This window comes from Notolepis coatsorum, assembly GCF_963971535.1.
Source record: "Notolepis coatsorum genome assembly, chromosome: 8".
NCBI lineage: Eukaryota > Metazoa > Chordata > Actinopteri > Aulopiformes > Paralepididae > Notolepis > Notolepis coatsorum.
Genome location: NC_140172.1, coordinates 58,953,046 through 58,972,546, shown reverse-complemented (window position 1 = coordinate 58,972,546; position 19,501 = coordinate 58,953,046). Strand labels below are relative to the sequence as shown.

The 19,501-nt window shown below is 42.8% G+C and overlaps 1 protein-coding gene across 2 annotated transcripts in view; it reads left to right on the top strand.

Annotated features, from left to right (window-relative positions):
• Positions 1-19,501, top strand: part of mink1 (misshapen-like kinase 1) — a 255,643-nt gene that overhangs the window by 119,746 nt on the left and 116,396 nt on the right. For both annotated transcript variants that reach the window (XM_084320845.1, XM_084320846.1), the window contains 2 exons: positions 1,387-1,456; positions 6,746-6,956. In XM_084320845.1, coding sequence (XP_084176971.1) covers positions 1,387-1,456; positions 6,746-6,956 — 281 coding nt within the window. The remainder of the gene's footprint in view (positions 1-1,386; positions 1,457-6,745; positions 6,957-19,501) is intronic.

Sequence of the window (19,501 nt, the reverse complement as noted above, 5' to 3'; positions counted from 1 at the left end):
TGGTGGTATGCTGCCGATGTTGCACTCCCTTTGAGGCTCTGTGTATGGAGCTGTTACCTGTTACCTATCCACTTCGTGCCTAGTGGCACATAAGCCCTTGTATGGGGCTGTGCGTCGATGTAATTCCTCCGGACGGACTTTTCTAGTAACCTGGATCAAGGCCTTCACCCGATCGCATTGAATAGTTTTCGGGACCCCCGATTCATTATTCTGTGGTGGGTTATGTCGTGGGCCAAATGGACATACGATCTACCAGATGGCAATCAAATAATTGGAATATTCTTTTTGGAATCCCACCGGCCACAGGTAAGAGCAATTTAACATCAATTTCAGCTTGATTGTGCCTTGTTTTCATAGCCCTGCAAACAAGGTGAGCGACTCCATTGGTTTAATGCGTGGCAGCACATAGCCATATCCCATTCCCAGCGTGGCAGAGAAAGAGTTAATGAATATAACTTGTCGGTTTCGTCAACATAAATAATCCAATAAGGGCATGGTTGGTACGAAAGTGATGGTGACGTCTTGATCGAGCACCAAGCAGATGCAGATAGGTTACATCATTTATGATAAATGTTTTATTTAAATTTGTATCACTAGTCATATACTATAATATTAGTGTAGCCTAATCTTTATCTGCAACTGTGAAGAAAAACCCCATTGGTTTAAACAGAATGAATAGACGCATAATTTCTTTTTAAATGTTGTTAATTTAAAATAAATGTTAATGTTAGGGATGCTCGATATTGGCTTTTTTACAGATACCGATATACCGATATTGTCCAACTCTTAATTTCCGATACCGATATATGCAGGGTTCCTCCCCCCCCCCCCCCCTTGACCACTTTTGACAATAAATAAATCAGAATTTGTTATTACTTGCTTGCCTGGATAAATAAAGGTCATAGAAATGTAAAAACCGATACCGATATTTTCCGATATCACATTTTAATGCCGATAATATCGGACATCCCTAGTTAATGTTGATTTAGAATTCGAATGTCAACGTTATGAATGAAGCTTCGAAGCGTCAAACTATTCGGTACAGCCCTACAGATAACCAACGTGTTAATTTAGTCTTTGTTGGTAATCATGTTGTAATAATAAAATAAAAAATATATAGTTGTGGAAATAAACGTAATATGCCATTGAAATCATATAAAACTAAATGAAACGGGTGTCCCTATTTGGGCATGAACAGGGCTATATCTCTATATTTCAGGGTATAGGTGAATCAAGAATCAAGGTTTATTTGTCACATACATACCAGGGCATACAGTGAAAAAAGGTGTGGATATTGATGAAGTAAGGGAGGCAGGATAGCATGTCACGATGACATGTACACAGTCTGTGATTCTTGATGTTCCTTTCTGTGTCTCCTCCCCCCAGAAGAGACAGAGTATGAGTACAGCGGCAGCGACGAGGAGGACGAGAATCGCGGAGACGAGAGGGAGTCAAGGTAATTGACCTTTTCGTTGCCGTCATCCCGTCCCAATACATTTACATTTAGTCATTTAGCTGACTCTTTTATCCAAAGCAACTTAAAAGTTCTATACAAGTCAGAAGGAAGGGTACAACTCTGGCAAGTAAGTGATATTGTTTGTCAAACAGTGTTTAACTTGAGTGCTACACTCTTGAGTGCATAGTAGTATAGACATATTAGCAATAGCATAGTAGGTAGTAGTATACTAGTATAGGGAGGTGTAGTCTGATGTCACTTTGGACTGCCTGTGAGGTCCACTCATACGTGACTCGACGTGACCAAACCAGATTTGATTCGCAAGGGGGAGGTGCTCTGAAATGAAGAAAATTTCTTGCTGTTCAGAAAATCCCAAAAATCCAAATCTTGATTTTTTTTACATATTTGAATTGTCATTAATGTGTTCCCTTATTTGCCCTTATTTGCAAACTTAAATACAACTTGTAAATGAGGTAATTATTGTTATAATAGTTCCACAAATTTTCTCTCAAGTGAGGAGAAAAACTACACGCGCGGGCTGTGCGGCCTGTCCGGGTAGCAAGTACTCGTACTTAAGAGGTGTTAACACACAGACACATTATTTAGCTCTCCTTTCTCAGAGAGAGAATAACAATGTTAATACACTATCTTAATGTTATAAGTTATAAGCAACGTAACGCAGTGTCTAAAAAGAAAAGATTAAAAAAAGAGGCCTTGACGCCATTATAAAACACGTGTTTTAACTTAATTAAAAACCATTAAAACACAGTTAGAATTTTATGAGCGAACAAATTTCGTTAGGGTGCATTTTTTCCAACCTAATGGCTAAATACATCTAAATAACACTGTTGAAAGCTGGGCTGTGTTGACGTTACAAATGTACAATCGCGCGGCTGCTGGTGCTGCTTGGTGCTTGGTGTGCAGCGCGAGGCAGGGGAGATGAGGCGCTCGTTAACCCTTTCACTGCCACACTACAGAAGCGCTTAGTAAAGCCTCAAAGCCGTTTCTGGCCGAATTAGTCATCGAATCTTTAATTTTTTTTTAATTCTTATTCAGATGTATTTCGTCGAGATTTCATAATTTGTAATGTGGCAGCGGAAATGTGTAGAAATATGGTAAAAAAAACTATTTATCCGTTTTTTCTCGATGAAAAAAGCATAGATTATGCTATTACTGTTAATCCTTTCACTACCACACTACAGAAGGTTAACCTTTCACTACCACACTACAGAAGGTTAACCTTTCACTACCACACTACTGAAGGTTAACCTTTCACTACCACACTACAGAAGGTTAACCCTTTCACTACCACACTACAGAAGCGCTTAGTAACGCTTCGCCTCAAAGCCGTTTCTGGCCGAATTAGTCATCGAATCTTTAAAAAAAAAATTAATTCTTATTCAGAGGTATTTCGTCGAGATTTCATAATTTGTAATGTGGCAGCGGAAATGTGTATAAATATGGTAAAAAAAACTATCCGTTTTTTCTCGATGAAAAAAGCATAGATTATGCTATTACTGTTAATCCTTTCACTACCACACTACAGAAGGTTAACCTTTCACTACCACACTACAGAAGGTTAACCCTTTCACTACCACACTACTGAAGGTTAACCTTTCACTACCACACTACTGAAGGTTAACCTTTCACTACCACACTACAGAAGGTTAACCCTTTCACTACCACACTACAGAAGGTTAACCTTTCACTACCACACTACAGAAGGTTAACCTTTCACTACCACACTACAGAAGGTTAACCCTTTCACTACCACACTACAGAAGGTTAACCTTTCACTACCACACTACAGAAGGTTAACCCTTTCACTACCACACTACAGAAGGTTAACCTTTCACTACCACACTACAGAAGGTTAACCCTTTCACTACCACACTACAGAAGGTTAACCTTTCACTACCACACTACAGAAGGTTAACCCTTTCACTACCACACTACAGAAGGTTAACCTTTCACTACCACACTACAGAAGGTTAACCTTTCACTACCACACTACAGAAGGTTAACCCTTTCACTACCACACTACAGAAGGTTAACCTTTCACTACCACACTACAGAAGGTTAACCCTTTCACTACCACACTACAGAAGGTTAACCTTTCACTACCACACTACAGAAGGTTAACCCTTTCACTACCACACTACTGAAGGTTAACCTTTCACTACCACACTACAGAAGGTTAACCTTTCACTACCACACAAATTTTTTTATAAACTATCATGACTTTTCCTTTTTCCTCTGGGTGTTGTGTTTGCAGTCACCAGACTCATTGTTTTTTTTTTTTTTTTTTTTTTTTTTCCTCCATTTTCCTCCGATTTTCTCCCATCCCAATGTTAGTCGTATGCCAATTCCCAGTCCCTTCCTGGTCGCTGCGCACTTACCCCCCACAGTCAGATCATCTGGGAGAGTGGAGGCTACCACGTGCTTCCTCCGACACACGTCCAGCCAATCACCGCTTCTTTTCACCTGGCAGCGCGGATTCTCCTTGAGAGGGCGTAGCGTGTGGGAGGACCACACTATCCCCCTCACGTCCAATCCGCGCTTAGCAGGCGCCCCGACCGAACTGTAGGAGTCGCTGTTTACAACGACCCGGACCCACCCCGCCAGCTTCTCCCACCCTCTGATACAGCCAATTGTATCAGTGCAGACGGCCAGCCAAGCTGGTGACAACCCCGGAGCTGTGAGCTGGATTCGAACAGGCAAATCCAGCTCAGCTCCGGGGCTGGTGACGAACGCAATCTCCGCTCGGCCACCTAACCGCCTATCACCAGACTCATTGTAATAACAAAGGGCCTCAGACTGGAAAGCTGCCAGGTGTTAATTGCCCTAGAGAGAGGGGGGCCATGGATTACAATGAATTCTGGGTAGTGTTGTAGTTGTTTCACTATTGTCACCGAATAGCCTGCTCGTCTCTTGAAGGCTATTATCTCTGAATGCGTTTTGTGATATCACCATGAATCATAGGAAGTAGCTTGCAAAGTATCCCACCAAAATGTTCAAGTGATGGCTTATTTTGAAGGTATGAATCTGTACTTTCATAATATGTAAAAAAAAAAAAAAAAGGGTATCAATAGTTAAGATGGATGTATTACCAAGAATCAATTTCTTCAGCTCAATGCTTCCGTTACCTCCTCCAGAGGGCTACTGGAAAAGATTACAAACCTCCACATACAAATTTATTTGGAATAACAAACCACCTCGCATAAAAAGATCCACCGCACAGAGAAGTAAAGCAGACGGTGGCATGGCAGTCCCAGATTTTTTACAATATTTTAATGCCTTCACATTAAGACCATTGAAGAAGATATGGTTTGACCCCGAGGCTTTGGTATCTTGGAGAGAATTAGAAGAAAACATAGTAGCCCCACAGAGATTGAAAGACATAGCATACACTAAACTTTCAATCAAGCATTGTGAGCGAGAATTTGGCCCAATAATAACCCATGCAATCAGGACATGGCGGGAAACTCAAAGGAAATTTCCTAACAATCAAGTATGGCATAATCACACTCCCATATTCAATAACAATGCTCTCTTAATGGGAAAACGACCTATAAGATTCCCTGTATGGGAAGAAAGAGGCATACACTCATTAGGGGATATTTTTAATAACAAGGGCCTCTGTAGTTATGTCGAAATATGCATAAAGTTTAACCTCACCGAGTCCACATGGCTTTTTTACATACAGTTAAAACTTTGTATGAGATCTCACGGTGTTCCATTACACATACCAATTGAACACCACAGATACCACAAATTTTTCTATGACAGAAATACATTGGGAGGTTTTGTATCAGGTTTTTATTCACAATTACTAACGTCCTCGTACGAAACCCTTCAACTAGACAATGTCTGGAGGAGGGATATACCAGACCTGGAAAATGACTTTGATTGGCAAGGAGCCTGGGCAAATGTCCGACTTACATCAAGGAACCCGGATCATCAACAAATCAATCTGAACTATATTCACAGGACATACTTGACTCCTATAAGGCTGTGCAAAATGGGGCTTATACAAAACTCCAAATGCTCCCAATGTACAAATGGGGACGAAGGAACATTTATGCACATGTATTGGGACTGCCCACCAGTTAAGGCATTCTGGGAAGATGTGTCCCAACAATTATCAATACTCGTATTTTGGAATATACCTGTACACCCCGCGGTATTGCTATTGAATGATGTTTTTGAGTTTGCAGTGAACCCACAACTAAAAAGATTGGTTTTATCGGGTATCACAGTAGCTAAAAAACTGATTGCATCACGTTGGTTTCAACCGGAAAAAATGTGCCGGAAAGTGTGGTTTCTTACATATCTTGATGTGATATATCAAGAAATATCAACAGCAAGAATTCTAGGGCTCAATGAATCCAAAATGTTAATGTGGTTAGAAGTGGTGGAGAGAATAAAAGCTAGCCTATAATGGTGATGTCTGGTTAGGAGTGAGGGATAATAGAGGTACTATCCAAGAGGGGGTCCGGGAGGGGGGGATTTGAGCTGGAGCATATGTGTGTAGGGTTTTAGAAAATAGGTATTCGGGGTATATTATATACTAACATTTATATAATTGTAACTTCGCTGGATATACACGGTATACGGTTAAAATGTTATTATTGACTATTTTTGTTTTATCCTGTTTCTGTACTTGCATATATTTTAACCACCTTTACTGAAAGTTTCATTATACATTGTGTGTTGAGTACTGATTTTTAATAAGTTTTGTTTTGCAATAATAAAAAAAAAAAAAAAAAAAAAAATGAAGATCCCTCAACATGACCCTGAAGTCCATACCTGGGCACATATAGGGATTTATCATTGGGAAAATTGATTATTGGCTATTGTAACAATTCTGCCTCATGAACATTGGAAAGCTTTCCATTTTTGCACAAAATGAGTTCCCTTCTATCACTGACATAATTTTTTAAGCATTTTTGGTTGAAATAAAATTCGTCGTAATTATTTTACGATTAATTTGCGAATATTTTCATGTTGAGCTATAGATTGAGGATGAATACGCACAGAAAGGTACACCATGCAAATGTTCATGCTTTATTTGTTTTAAACGAGACGATTTAGAAATGGGCAATGGGGAAATACGTTGCGATTTCAAGCGAGGTGGACCGGCCCGAAACGGCAATGACGTAACCACTACACCTCCGTATAGGCACAGTAGATTACTAGCTAAATACATTAGTAAAGTGGTCAAGTGTTTCTGGTAACGACTGACTCTCTCGTTACCCCTACCTCTCCTCCATCTTCTTCAACCGTCAGTTCCATCCTCAATGTGCCCGGCGAGTCCACGCTCAGGCGGGACTTCCTGCGTCTGCAGCAGGAGAACAAGGAGCGCTCCGAGGCTCTGAAGAGGCAGCAGGCTCAGCTCGCCGCTCAGTGCCGGGACCCTGAGGAGCACAAGAGGCAGCTGTTACATGACCGTCAGAAACGCATCGAGGAGCAGAAGGAGCAGCGCCGCCGCCTTGAGGAGGTAGAACACGCCTCAAAAAGTACCCCCAATCTCCATTTTCATGATCACAATAAGATATCTCCTTGGGGAAATTCCACCCTAGACTTTTATCTTTATATAGACACTGTACAATGTGTGAATCACCAGCGCTTTGCTCTGACTTATATACATCACATTACCGGTAAGTCCCTTTGGTACATTATTTTATTATTGTCAAACAAGCAGGCATTATGGTGCCTTGGCGGGTCAAGGCACACAAACTACATACAGATGAAGAGCACCATCAGATCAGTCATGAAAAGCTGTAAAAAGGATCTGTGAATGTTTTGTTTACATTTGTAATGTTTGCAAACAGTATTGGCTAAAATGTAATTATATTTAAATGTATGGGTTATGAGTAGTGGTGCACGATATATCGGCTGCTGATATAATATCGGCTGATATGGTAATTTTTTTACACAGCGGTATCGTTTCAATGTCAAATTAGGGCAGATGTTTTGGTCTTAAATTGTTTGCGTTTTGGAAAATAGCTCTTTGTTTTCTATACAGAGATAACGACAGAACAGCAATATTAACCCATTCAGTGCCAACCACGAGATTAGTCGGGTTAACTCGCCATGCGTTGCATGCCAATCACGAGTTTTCTCTGGTTTTGCTCGTTATTTCTTTTATTAGCGATATCCATAAATTTTTCATCCATCCAGCCTGACGTTATCATTGGGAATGGGTCTGAGCTCGCAAAGGGCAAATACCGCCACCTATCGTCTCCCGGATGGTATTGCACATCATTGGATTGGATTGGATGGGACTGCATCAGGAAAAAAACTCCGGTCCGGGGTTTCCCTTCTCGGGCAAGCAGTATCGTGTTACCACATTCACTGGCGAGGCTGGGAGCAGGGTCGATGATGTGTTTTGGACTATAACGTTGGATCAATAAACGCGATTTTAATTGGATTAATCTTTTTGCAGAACATCTGATGTGAGGTAATCAGATGTTTTTTTTTCTCCGCCATCGGTGTGCGTGACGTTAGTGCTGACCAAGTCATGGATAATCGATTTTCAGCCCGCTTCTCTAGCGTGCATAAGGACACATATACTATCGATAATCTAGCGTTTATTTGAAAACTATTCATAAATCAGCCGAAAAATTACAACGTGTTTTGTGTATTCCACTAAAGAGCTATTATCGCGGATTTCTCTGGAATTACTCAAAATCTCAAACTATACTCATATTCAAAACGGTATCAAACGGAAATGTACTGTACCAATGAAAAAAACAATCCGTTTCATACATGTTGACTGCAAGCAAGTCATTGATAAGCGACTGGTGTATTAGACCCATAGCCATAATTTAAGATATAGTTTAAGCGTTCGCAAATTTCCCCGTCCTCCCATTGACTAACGCGCTGGCACGAACAGCCTAATTTGGTCATATGGGCGTGGCTCTGAATGAGTTAATATCGGTTATCGGTATTGGCCACAATTTTCACATCGGTGCATCACTAGTTATGAGAATGTAAAAAGATACATTTTCCATTTTCACCTCTCAAGACTCTGTATGCACACGACCAAGATGAATTGGTCAAATGTGACCCGGCACAGACTAGGTCGGGTTGTTAACACATTGGGTGCCATGCCCCTTCCAGGAAGTGCATCTCGCCTTGCCGTCCATTAACCCCATGTAAACGCTCACCTTGTTTGTAGAGCTAAACCTATATTTTATATTATAGCTATGGGTCTAATAACACAGTCGATTGTCAGTGAGTTGCTTCCAGTCAACGTGCAAAAAACAGATAATTTTTTCATCCGTACATTTCCGTTTTGAATATGAATATAGTTTGGGTGCTTCTGAGTAATTCCAGGAAAAAGACGGGAAAATAGCGTTTTAGTGGAATCCACTTATCACGTTGTAATTTTTCGCCTGATTATCGAATCTTCCTGAAATCAACGCTAGATTATCATTATTATGTCTCCTCGTGCACGCATGAAATGGGCCCTGGAGCGTGGCGCTCACCCCCCTCCTGCACCCAACGGTAAACAGCCACACACAGCACACACAGACAGCTTCAATCGCGGGAGAAAGAAATATCAGGTCAACGCAAGATTGGATATATAGAGTCCTTACCTGGTCTCTGATGTAATGCAAAAAAAAATAATCCAATTATCTGATCGTTATCCACAGTGATCCTGTCTCCGATGTTATTGGGCATTGCACATGAACGGGCAGGCGGGGTCAGTTGTCCAAGCCATCCCTACAAGCGCATGTTTTGCCGGAGTGTTTAGGACCTGCCCCCACGCCGCAGCTCGGTAGAGAAAAGAAACTACATAGTTTCTAATGGAGTGCAATAGCGGCCGAAGGCGTTAGAGGGCGGTATAAGTCCGTCTGCCAGCTCAGACACATTCAGTACAGCATGCACAAGGTGCCCCGCTGAATTATGAATGGCAATAGCGAATAAAAGAAATACCGTGAGAAAAACGTAGATCTACGTTTCCGACACTCAACCGTCGGGCGACAGAAACATAGTAGGAGCTCATGATTTTTCAGAGATATTGGCAATTTTGAGTGCTTTGAAATGTTCCATCTGTCTCCTTATTTGCAAAACTTAATACGACTTGTAAATGTGTTAATTATTGTTAGATAGTGCGGCTGTATTATTTCCCACGCTGTGTAAAGAACTACAGTTCTGTCTGAGGGGAGTGGCTAAGTACTAAGTAAACAATCTCAAGTGTCTGAGACGCTCAGAAATTACCGCTACAAAATCCATTCCGAGACAACGTTGGCGTTGTTGGCGGTGTGAATATATGCAGAGAAACATTATCTTTGGAACCGTTTGTGTTGAATTATATCTGAATCGGGAGATAATCTTCTCTCCATCAAAATGTTAAGTGTATCTCTCCGTCGCATAAAGGCTGTCTGGCACTGCGCATAAGATATATAATAAAGGCATAACTTGTATCCATGCATGTAGCTAAATGCTGAAAAACGGGAGGGAAACCTTTTAACCTTTTTAAAAAAAACGACCAGCCAGAGATTTTTTACCGGCCAAAAATTATTAATAGCTTTTTAGTATATCTCTATTAATTATTATATGTATTGTGTGTTATCTCTCCACTCCACGCTATGGTAGTGCTTGTGCCAGCATCAGTGCTTGTGCCATGATTAAATTATTATAACAAATAGGCTATATATTTTTTTAAACTTCATTTTTTATCTGGTCAAGCATGACCGACAGATGTAGGGTGAAACGGGAGGGAGAACAGGGGAAGACATTCAGCAAATTACGGCGGGTCTGGGAATCGAACTCGGAGTCAACCAGATCCGTGACGCAGCACGGTATTCCCCGACGCTTTCGCGTCGAGGTACATGGTGAGCTACTGGAGCTCCCCGGCTATATACATATTTAAATCAATATCTTCCTTTTGAATAAAATAGGCTCAGGAATCAAGATTGTTAATTAAACCTCTTAACAGGTGGGGGCCCGGTGATGGGCCGTCATGCCTGTGCGCGGAACGCACGCAAGTCACGGCACTTTGCGACCATCTACCGGCTCTGCACTGCATTTTTTTCGCCAAACATATACTATACCGCTCGAAAGATCTATTTGTTGCCACCTCACTCGACCAATTTCTGTGCCTCGGTTCTCGAGTTGCATGACGGATGTGTCAGGCGAGCGTCTTTTTACTCTCAGCACGTCAGATGACCACCCGGACTGTATACGCTCCAGAACTGACCAATCACTGCTGATGGCGAAAATTATTGGTCAGTGTTGTAGCCAACAAGTGTATGCTTCCAACGATACCCCATGTGGGCGGTGCAAATATAGGAAATGGGTGAAAGTTGACAAGCAAAAACAAGAAGTGAATCAGACTTCAGAATGCACGGTGGTGGATGAGGAAATGGATTTTGGAAAGCTTTCTTTTGGCATCTGTTTTACTAAAACGTCTCTCAAAGACTCATTTCTGATCGGATTTTTATACAATTTGGACCTGTACTACATAAAACTTCAGGCTATGGAACAGCACTATTTTGCAGCTATGCTGTAATATTGGAATATGGAATCTTGCAACCACTACAGAAAAATGTGAGTACTCAAGTTCAACTCAAGTTCAGACCTCTGTTACTCTATTTCATTAGCACTAAAAGTGATTTTACTTTTTTCATTAGTAACATCAGAATGTTATCTTTCAAAAGAGACCAGGCTCATGCATGTGCTAGAAGTATAAAGCTAACCTCTTAACTCATTGGACGCCAAAAACGAGTATACTCTTGTTTCGTTGCCAACGCTTGAACACCAAAAAACGAGTTTTCTCGTTTTTAGATCCTTTGATATTTTTCCTTTGATCCCCATTCTAAACACTCGCTCGGAGCTGCCTGTGTCTCCGTGGCACAGCTGCCTACGTTCAAATGGCAATGACGATCGAATCCCGCCAGGTGGCAGTATCGCCTACCGTTTGAACTGGGGATATCACATTTTCTTCACAAACATAGCCACAACACTGGTAAACAAACTACCCTCCCACTCAGGGCATTATGGGGTAGAACACATAGTAGCGTACTCAGGGGCGTAACTGACGCCGGGGACATCGGAAAGTGTCCCCCGCATGTTTTCAGAATGCAGTTATTGTACCTCCCACATTTTATCGTCCAAAGAGCTGAGTCTGACTACCTGTCCTATTATTATGCAAAGAGCAGTAGATGGGGGTCGCATTCTTGCCCTGCACGACTCGCTAAAGTACTTGTCTTTGCATAATAATAGCTCGGGTCGTCAGCCGAGGTGTGTGTTAAAATACGTCGCCCAAGGTGTGTGTTAAAATACGTCGCCCAAGAGGAGAAAGCTACTTCTTCAAAGCAAACTAAGTTTTGCTACGGTGTCGCCTAGTCCTTGTGAGGCTATTGCTGGTTGTTCCCACATCCTCTGCTGAAGCTGAGAGGAGTTTCAGCGGACTCCGGAGGTTGAAGACCTGGCTTCGCAACTCCATGAAGCAGAAAAGGTTGAACAGTGTGGCAGTTTGTCATATACATCAAGAAAGAGTTGATGCCTTTGACATGAGAGAACTCTGTGAGGAATTCATCTATGCCCATGATCGGAGACAACATGTCTCTGGAAGCATTGGATGAGTTTAAATGTGAAAATGTCAATTTAAATAATGGAGAAGTCACTTTAAAGGAATGAGGTATATAAAAAGTCACTTTAAGGAAAGAACAGATGTGGCTCTTGTATAATATAGTTTAGATACATTAAGTATAATAATGACAGAGTTAAAATTGTATAGTAGTCTACATAGGAACCAGTGCCCTCTCAGGTATTTTAGTATTGGATTATTGCACAATCGATGCAGGCATGACCATAAGGGTTAAGAGTTTTATTAAACAGGTTTGTTATATAACTTATGTACCAGTGCATAAGAGTGATTTATGTTAACGTTTTGTACCTGTAATTAAATTTGATTAAAAGTGATTGGTGATAGATAAAGGTGATAGATACATTAAGAGCTAAAATTGTATATTGTATAGTAGTGTTTCTCAGGAACTTAGCATGTCTTTTTTTTTATCATGCATATCTTGTATTACTGTGTTCATAATTGCTAATTGAAGCACCATATAATAAATGTTCTTTCACCATAAACCTTTCAAATTTGTTTATTATTTGTCACAACAATACTTGTTTCTGTATGAGCTCAGTGTGTCGTTTACATGGAGAAATGGCGCCACCGCCTGGGAAAATGCGGTATTGCACCCCTGGTATTTAAAAAAATAAAAATAAAAAAAATAAACTCTAGGTAGAGGGGGGGGGGGGGGGGGGGTGCCCTAACCCCCCCCCCATCGACGTCACTCGCCACGCCCCCAAATCTGTCCCCCGCACACATTGAGAGAGAGTTACGCCACTGAGCGTACTACAAAAACCTAGGGGTCCGCAAAGACGACTTCAAACTGGAAATGGTGATAACAAACTATCATTACACCTGGGTAAAACAGAGTCCATTCTCTTCGGATCAAATAACAAACTCAGCAAAACCGATGGCTTCTCAGTTACAGTGGGTGACAATATTGTCACAAGGAAAGATGAAATTACATACCTAGGTTCCATCCTAGAGGCAAATCTTTCCTGTGACTAAATGGCATCCAATGTAATAAAAAAAAGTCAACCAACGAACTAGATTCTTGTACCGGATTTCCTCTCTGGTAAACAAGAATACCCTGAAGACTCTGGCAGGAGCACTCATTCAAGGGTACTACGACTATGCTTGCACCCAGTGATGCGTTGCTCATGGGACGAGATTGCACTCTGTGCAACCAAAGTTTTGTGAGCAGAAGCGCGTGCACGCACACGCACGGATGTGCACGCACGTGCACACAGGAATGCGCTGCACTCGACTGATGCGCCAACTCGCAGTACACACCCACCTGGCTACTTTGCATATCAATATCGCCGGTCGTCAGGTGTTACATTCCATTTGTAGAGGCAATTAGGCATTGTTTTTAGTCTGTCCTTATGCGAGGGAACATTTATGCGCATGCGCGGGAGCGTGCGCACACGCCTGGGAGCGCATGTGCACGTGGCGTCATTAGCGTGCGTGCAGCCAGTGTTGATATGAGCATCGCAACACTGCTTGCACCTCATGGTACCAAAGTACCTCAAAGGCGCTAAAAACAAGATTACAAAACAAACTGGTCAGACTACTACTTGACCGTACTCCTAGAACCCACCCACCCTGCCCACTTTGACTACCTAGGATGGCTTAGAGTAGAAGACAGAGTACAGCAACTTGCAATGGGCCTGGTCTACAAGATACACTACACGACTAAGATACCCATGTACATGTCAAAATACTTCCCAAAGGTCAGTGAATACCATGACCACAACACCAGAGGGAGCTCCACAAATCATGTTAAACCCAGATTCGGCTCAAACAAGGGACTAAACACGTTTTGCAATTATGCCACATCAATGTGGAACGCCCTACCCAAAGCTGTAAAGGAATGTGAATCACTACCCACTTTCAAAACCACTCTCAAAGAACACCTACAGAATTCTGCAATTTCGAAACTGGTCCCTGTAAATGTCCTAACCCAACCCCCTCCAATGTACAGTAAATTACCTAACCCAAGAATACACGAAGACCCTCCTCTTGGAACCAAGTATGGTTTAGTCAATATTCCAATGTACAGTTTTGCTTGTACAGTTTACCCCACCCCGCCTACCCAACCCAACCCCCCCACCCCACCCACCCAACCACCTATAGTTTCCCGTATGATAGCCAATGCCATGCCCAATATACATGAGTAATTGCGATCGCGATGGGACGACTGGGATTTATTCATTTATTTTGGAGTACCTTCTGACTGAGGTAAGGTCTATTTTAGGTAACCTGGTATTTTTTTAACCTAAAACATGCTTTTGTACCGATCAGTGTCGTATTTTACCGGACCTAAAACATGCTTTTGGTAACGATCACAGTTTTGAGGTAAAACGACCCCCCCCCCCCCCCATTGATGATTTTGTGAAGACACATATATATATATGGTATATATCTTTGATTTGGAAATATCCGCCCGATTTGTACAAATTATGGTCTATTTTCTTTCAATTGGAGATTGCTCAACAAGACCTAAAGTCTGTGCCTGGTCAAAATAGAGACTGGGCCTTTAACTCATTCACTGCCAACGACGATTATATTCGTTATTGGCCGCCAATCGTTGAACGCCAACAAGGTGTATACTCGTTATTTGATCGTTATTTCTTTTATTCGATATTTCTATTCATTACAGGCCCACTGACTCAGGGTTAACATTGGGAATCGCATTGAGAATGCCTAGGTGCAATACCGGCTGCATTACGCTAGACGGCGTATCGAGCACCCTTTCTAACATAGTATCCTGGGCTGTGGGATGGCCAAAGTTTTCGGGTTAAATTTTTCCTTGTCGGGCAAGACGAACGGTTCTGCCAGTTACATTGAAGCCTGTAAAATATGCCCGATCCATATATTATGGTGGATTATGCCGTCGAGCAAATGGACATTGGATGTACCAGATGGCGATCAAGAAATTGGAATATTGTTTTTGGAATACTCCCGATCGCAGGTAAGGACGATTTGACGTAAAATTTTGCTTGATCCTGCAAGGCTTTTGTACCGATCGGGCTGATACGCGTTTTTAGTGTTGAATACGAATGCCGTTACCGACAATCAAATAATCAGAAATGACCCCTCCCCCTTTCATGCATTCATGATGGAACATAATACCTATGATGTAGATTTGATTCCGGAACAATAGCGTATTCAAGCAAGAAACGGCAACGTCTACAATGGAATCGATGTAAACTGCCATAACTAAGCATTTCATGAATTACCCTAAACCTATAGATTTAGCTCTACAAACAAGGTGACTAACTCCCATCGTTTACAGCGTGGCAATACTACCACAGGATAAGGCTAATCCCCGGCGGTCAAGGCTAAAGGACCATACCAATCTTGTTGACCTTGGTTCCAAGGCATACAAAAAAACAAGGCACCCCTTTTTTTCTTGATCTTTTACCGCCACTCGAAAGTTTGGTTATTTTATGTCAATTCACTGCCATAGGCTTCCAGTGTATCTGAAAATGTGTCTTGAACGTCACAAACTGAAGAATGTCACCACATTTGACTAAAATGCCATGCTAACATCTTACGTCTCACTTGTTTTCTGAAAGGTGTTGCCATTGTGATGTAATACAGTATCTGAGGACGAATTAATCTTCTTCCTTTTTAGATGACATATTAAGGCACAATAAAGCACCTCAGATGTTAGCCAGGAATTTAAATTAGATGTGGTGACATTAGTGGTTTTATTTGGTGCTCAAAGACACATTTTTAGAGAATTTTTTTTGCTTACTGCTGTGTTGATATGGATTCAGGTAGACGATCTGACTAACAGCAATTGACATTTTTATTTTGCACTCAAAATAAAACTTTCCAAAGACCAGAGATGGGACGAGTACTCGCGCACACACACACACACAGACACACATACATTTATACTTATAGCAGACTTAATGATTTTCGAATATTTCAGCTAATGAAGTTAAATGTACAGTACAGTGGCTCAGGAGGTAGAGCAGTCGTCTGGCAATCCGGAGGTTCCCGGTTCGATTCCAGCTCCTCCCGGGCAGCGTGTCGATGTGTCCTTGAGCAAGACACTTAACCCCTAATTGCTCCCGATGAGCAGGTTGGCACCTTGCATGGTTGCCTCCGCCGTCGGTGTGTGAATGTGTGAGTGAATGGGTCAAATGTGAGTAACAAATTGTAAAGCGCTTTGGATAAAAGCGCTATATAAAAAAGCAGCCATTTACCATTTAAATGGACTATCCAGTTTTTTTTTTAATGTAACGTTTGGCTACTTGAGAGGGAGGGAGAGAGAGCGAGACAGACTCTGTTATGAGCCATTCAGTCTGAGGAGCGCATGCTGGACTTAACACATTGGGTGCCGCTCACGTAGACGTTTCTGTGGCCCAACGGTTGAGTGCCGGAAACGTAGATCTACGTTTTTCTCACAGTATTTATTTTATTCGCTATTGCCATTCATAATTTATCGAGGCACCTTGTGCATACTGTTCTGAGTGTCTGAGATTGCAGACGGTCAATACCGCCCCCTAATGCTTTGTGGCAGCTATTGCGCGCCGCTCTAAACCACATTTCATGCGTGCATGAGGAGACATAATAATGCTAATCTAGCAGTGGCGGCTACGTGGCGTAGTGGGCAAGGCGCTCGCCACGAATGACGGAGACGCTGGGCTTGCCTGTTCGAGCCCAGCGCTCCACATTGCTTTCAGTTTAGTCGTTCATACTAATACACATTGGCCGTATTAGGGGGTGGGAAACTGATGGGTGGGGATCGAGCGTTGTGGACAGCGACTCCTACAGGTCGGTTGGTGCGCCTGCGCAGTAGAATTAGGAAGTGTCGGGGGCAGCGTGAGCCTCCCACGCGTTACTCCTCGCCACTGAGAGATCGAGCTGCGCAGGTGAAAAGATGCGACTGCTGTTACCTCAAGTACCGGAGGGGACTTGTGCTATGTATGACTTAGTCCACATTGCAGCCGGCTTGTGGGAGGCAAGAAACATCGTTTGTGACAGGGGAGGGTTGAATTGGATGATACGAAATTGGGATGGGAGAAAATATAGAAAATGGGAGAAAAAGTGGATCAAAAAAAAAAATTATAATCTAGCGTTGATTTCAGGAAGATTCGATAATCAGGCGAACAATTACAACGTGATAAGTGGATTCCACTAAAACGCTATTTTCGCGTCTTTTTCCTGGGATTACTCAGAAGCACAAACTATATTCATAATCAAAATGGTATAAAACGGAAATGTACGGATGAAAAAATTATCAGTTTTTGGCACGTTGGCCAGAAGCAACTCACTGACAATCGACCGTGTTATTAGACCCATAGCTATAATATAAAATATAGGTTTAGCTCTACAAACAAGGTGAGCGTTTACATGGGGTTAATGGGCGGCAAGACCAGATGCACTTCCCGGAAGGGGCGTGGCACCCAATGTGTTAATCTATGCGCACTGCTGCCAGTCAGGCTTGTATGCCTGATTCAGATACAATTGAAGACAAACGGTTCCAAAGATATTAATGTTTCACACCGCCAACAAAGTAGCCAACTGGGTTTGTTGTCTACGAATGGAAATTAGCTGTAATTTCTGCGGGTCTCCCTCCATCTCCTTGAGACCTAAGTATTTAACCACACCCCTCTGAGGCAAATGTAGTTCTTTCCAGTGCATCTGAATACATACTGTCGGACAATCTAACAATAATTAACACATTTACAAGTCGTATAAAATTTTGCAAATAAGGAAACGGAGGACATTTCAAAGCACTAGAAATTGCGAATATCAAATTTGACCTATTTCTGAATGGCGCAATGTTTACGGCGATTCTGAAGAATCTCCCCTTGCGAGATATGGCGGCCTAGACCGTGCCGGGTCACATATCGTCATGTAATTCGAGAACCGAGGCACTGAATTGGTCGAGTGAGGTGGCGTTCGAAAGGCAGCTAATTCATGTTTCGAACGGTATATTACGGTGAAAAATAAATGCAGCCCCCAGGCGGTGCGAAATGGTACGTATTAGGGATGCCCCGATCACGTTTTTTGCCACCGATACCGATCACTGATCGTCGTGAGCCATATCGGCCGATCCGATACCGATCGTTTTTGATTAAAAAAATTTAAAAATTATTTTATATATATATTTTTTTATAAAATATATATATTATATAATTAGACTTGTACTTGTATTATCTGCGAGACATCGCCACCACGCAACAAGCTCCACTGTCTGTGTGTACCTTCACTCTGTCATCTTTCTCTCCCATTACAGAAGCAGAGACCCTGACACTGGTAACGTCAAACCGTCCGACTACTTGCCAGCTGGACCAGCTACCCTCCCCACTCCTCCAGACCATAGCACCAGACATCCTCCCATTCCTAACTGCAACCATCAACTCCTCACTCAACTCGGGGGTGGTCCCCACCTCCCTAAAACAAGCCAGAGTCACGCCGCTCATAAAAAAACCAACCCTGAACCCTACTGTCATAGGCAACTACCGTCCTGTCTCTCTTCTCTCCTTCCTTTCTAAAACACTTGAACGTGCTGTATCCAACCAACTTACTACTTATCTCTTACAGAATGACCTCCTAGACCCTAATCAGTCAGGCTTCAGGACTGGTCACTCCACAGAGACAGCCCTCATTGCGGTCACAGAGGCACTTCACTTAGCAAAAGCGAAAGGCCTCTCCTCTGTCCTGATTCTCCTAGATCTATCTGCAGCCTTCGACACAGTCAACCACCAGATCCTCCTTGCGGCCCTCGCAGGAATGGGAGTGGCTGGCTCTGCGCTGACATGGCTGTCATCATACCTCAATGACCGCTCCTACCAAGTGTCATGGAGAGGGACCCTGTCGGCCACCCGCCCCCTGCGGACGGGTGTCCCCCAGGGCTCGGTTTTAGGACCCCTTCTCTTCTCCCTCTACACTAAATCACTGGGTAACATTATCACGTCTCATGGCTTCTCCTACCATTGTTATGCCGACGATACTCAACTCTTCCTCTCCTTCCCTCCCTCAGATATCCACGTCTCTGTGCGGATCTCGGCCTGTCTGTCCGACATCTCAGCCTGGATGACGTCCAACCACCTCAAACTGAACCTAAGCAAAACAGAATTGCTCCACCTGCCGGCCAAATCCTCCCCCCTAACCGACCTTTCAATCACAGTCGAGAATGCAGCTGTGACTGCGTCCCCGACCGCCAAGAACCTTGGTGTTGTCCTCGACGACCAGTTGAACTTCTCTGCTCACATCGCAGCGACGACCAGAACCTGCCGATTCCTCCTGAGCAACGTCAGAAGGATACGCCCCTTCCTGACAAAAGAAGCCACCCAACTCCTCGTCCAATCAACAGTCATCTCCCGCCTCGACTACTGCAATGCACTGCTCGCTGGCCTCCCGGCCACTGCCACTAAGCCTCTTCAACTCATTCAGAACGCAGCGGCCCGCCTGATCTCAAACCTACCGAAGTC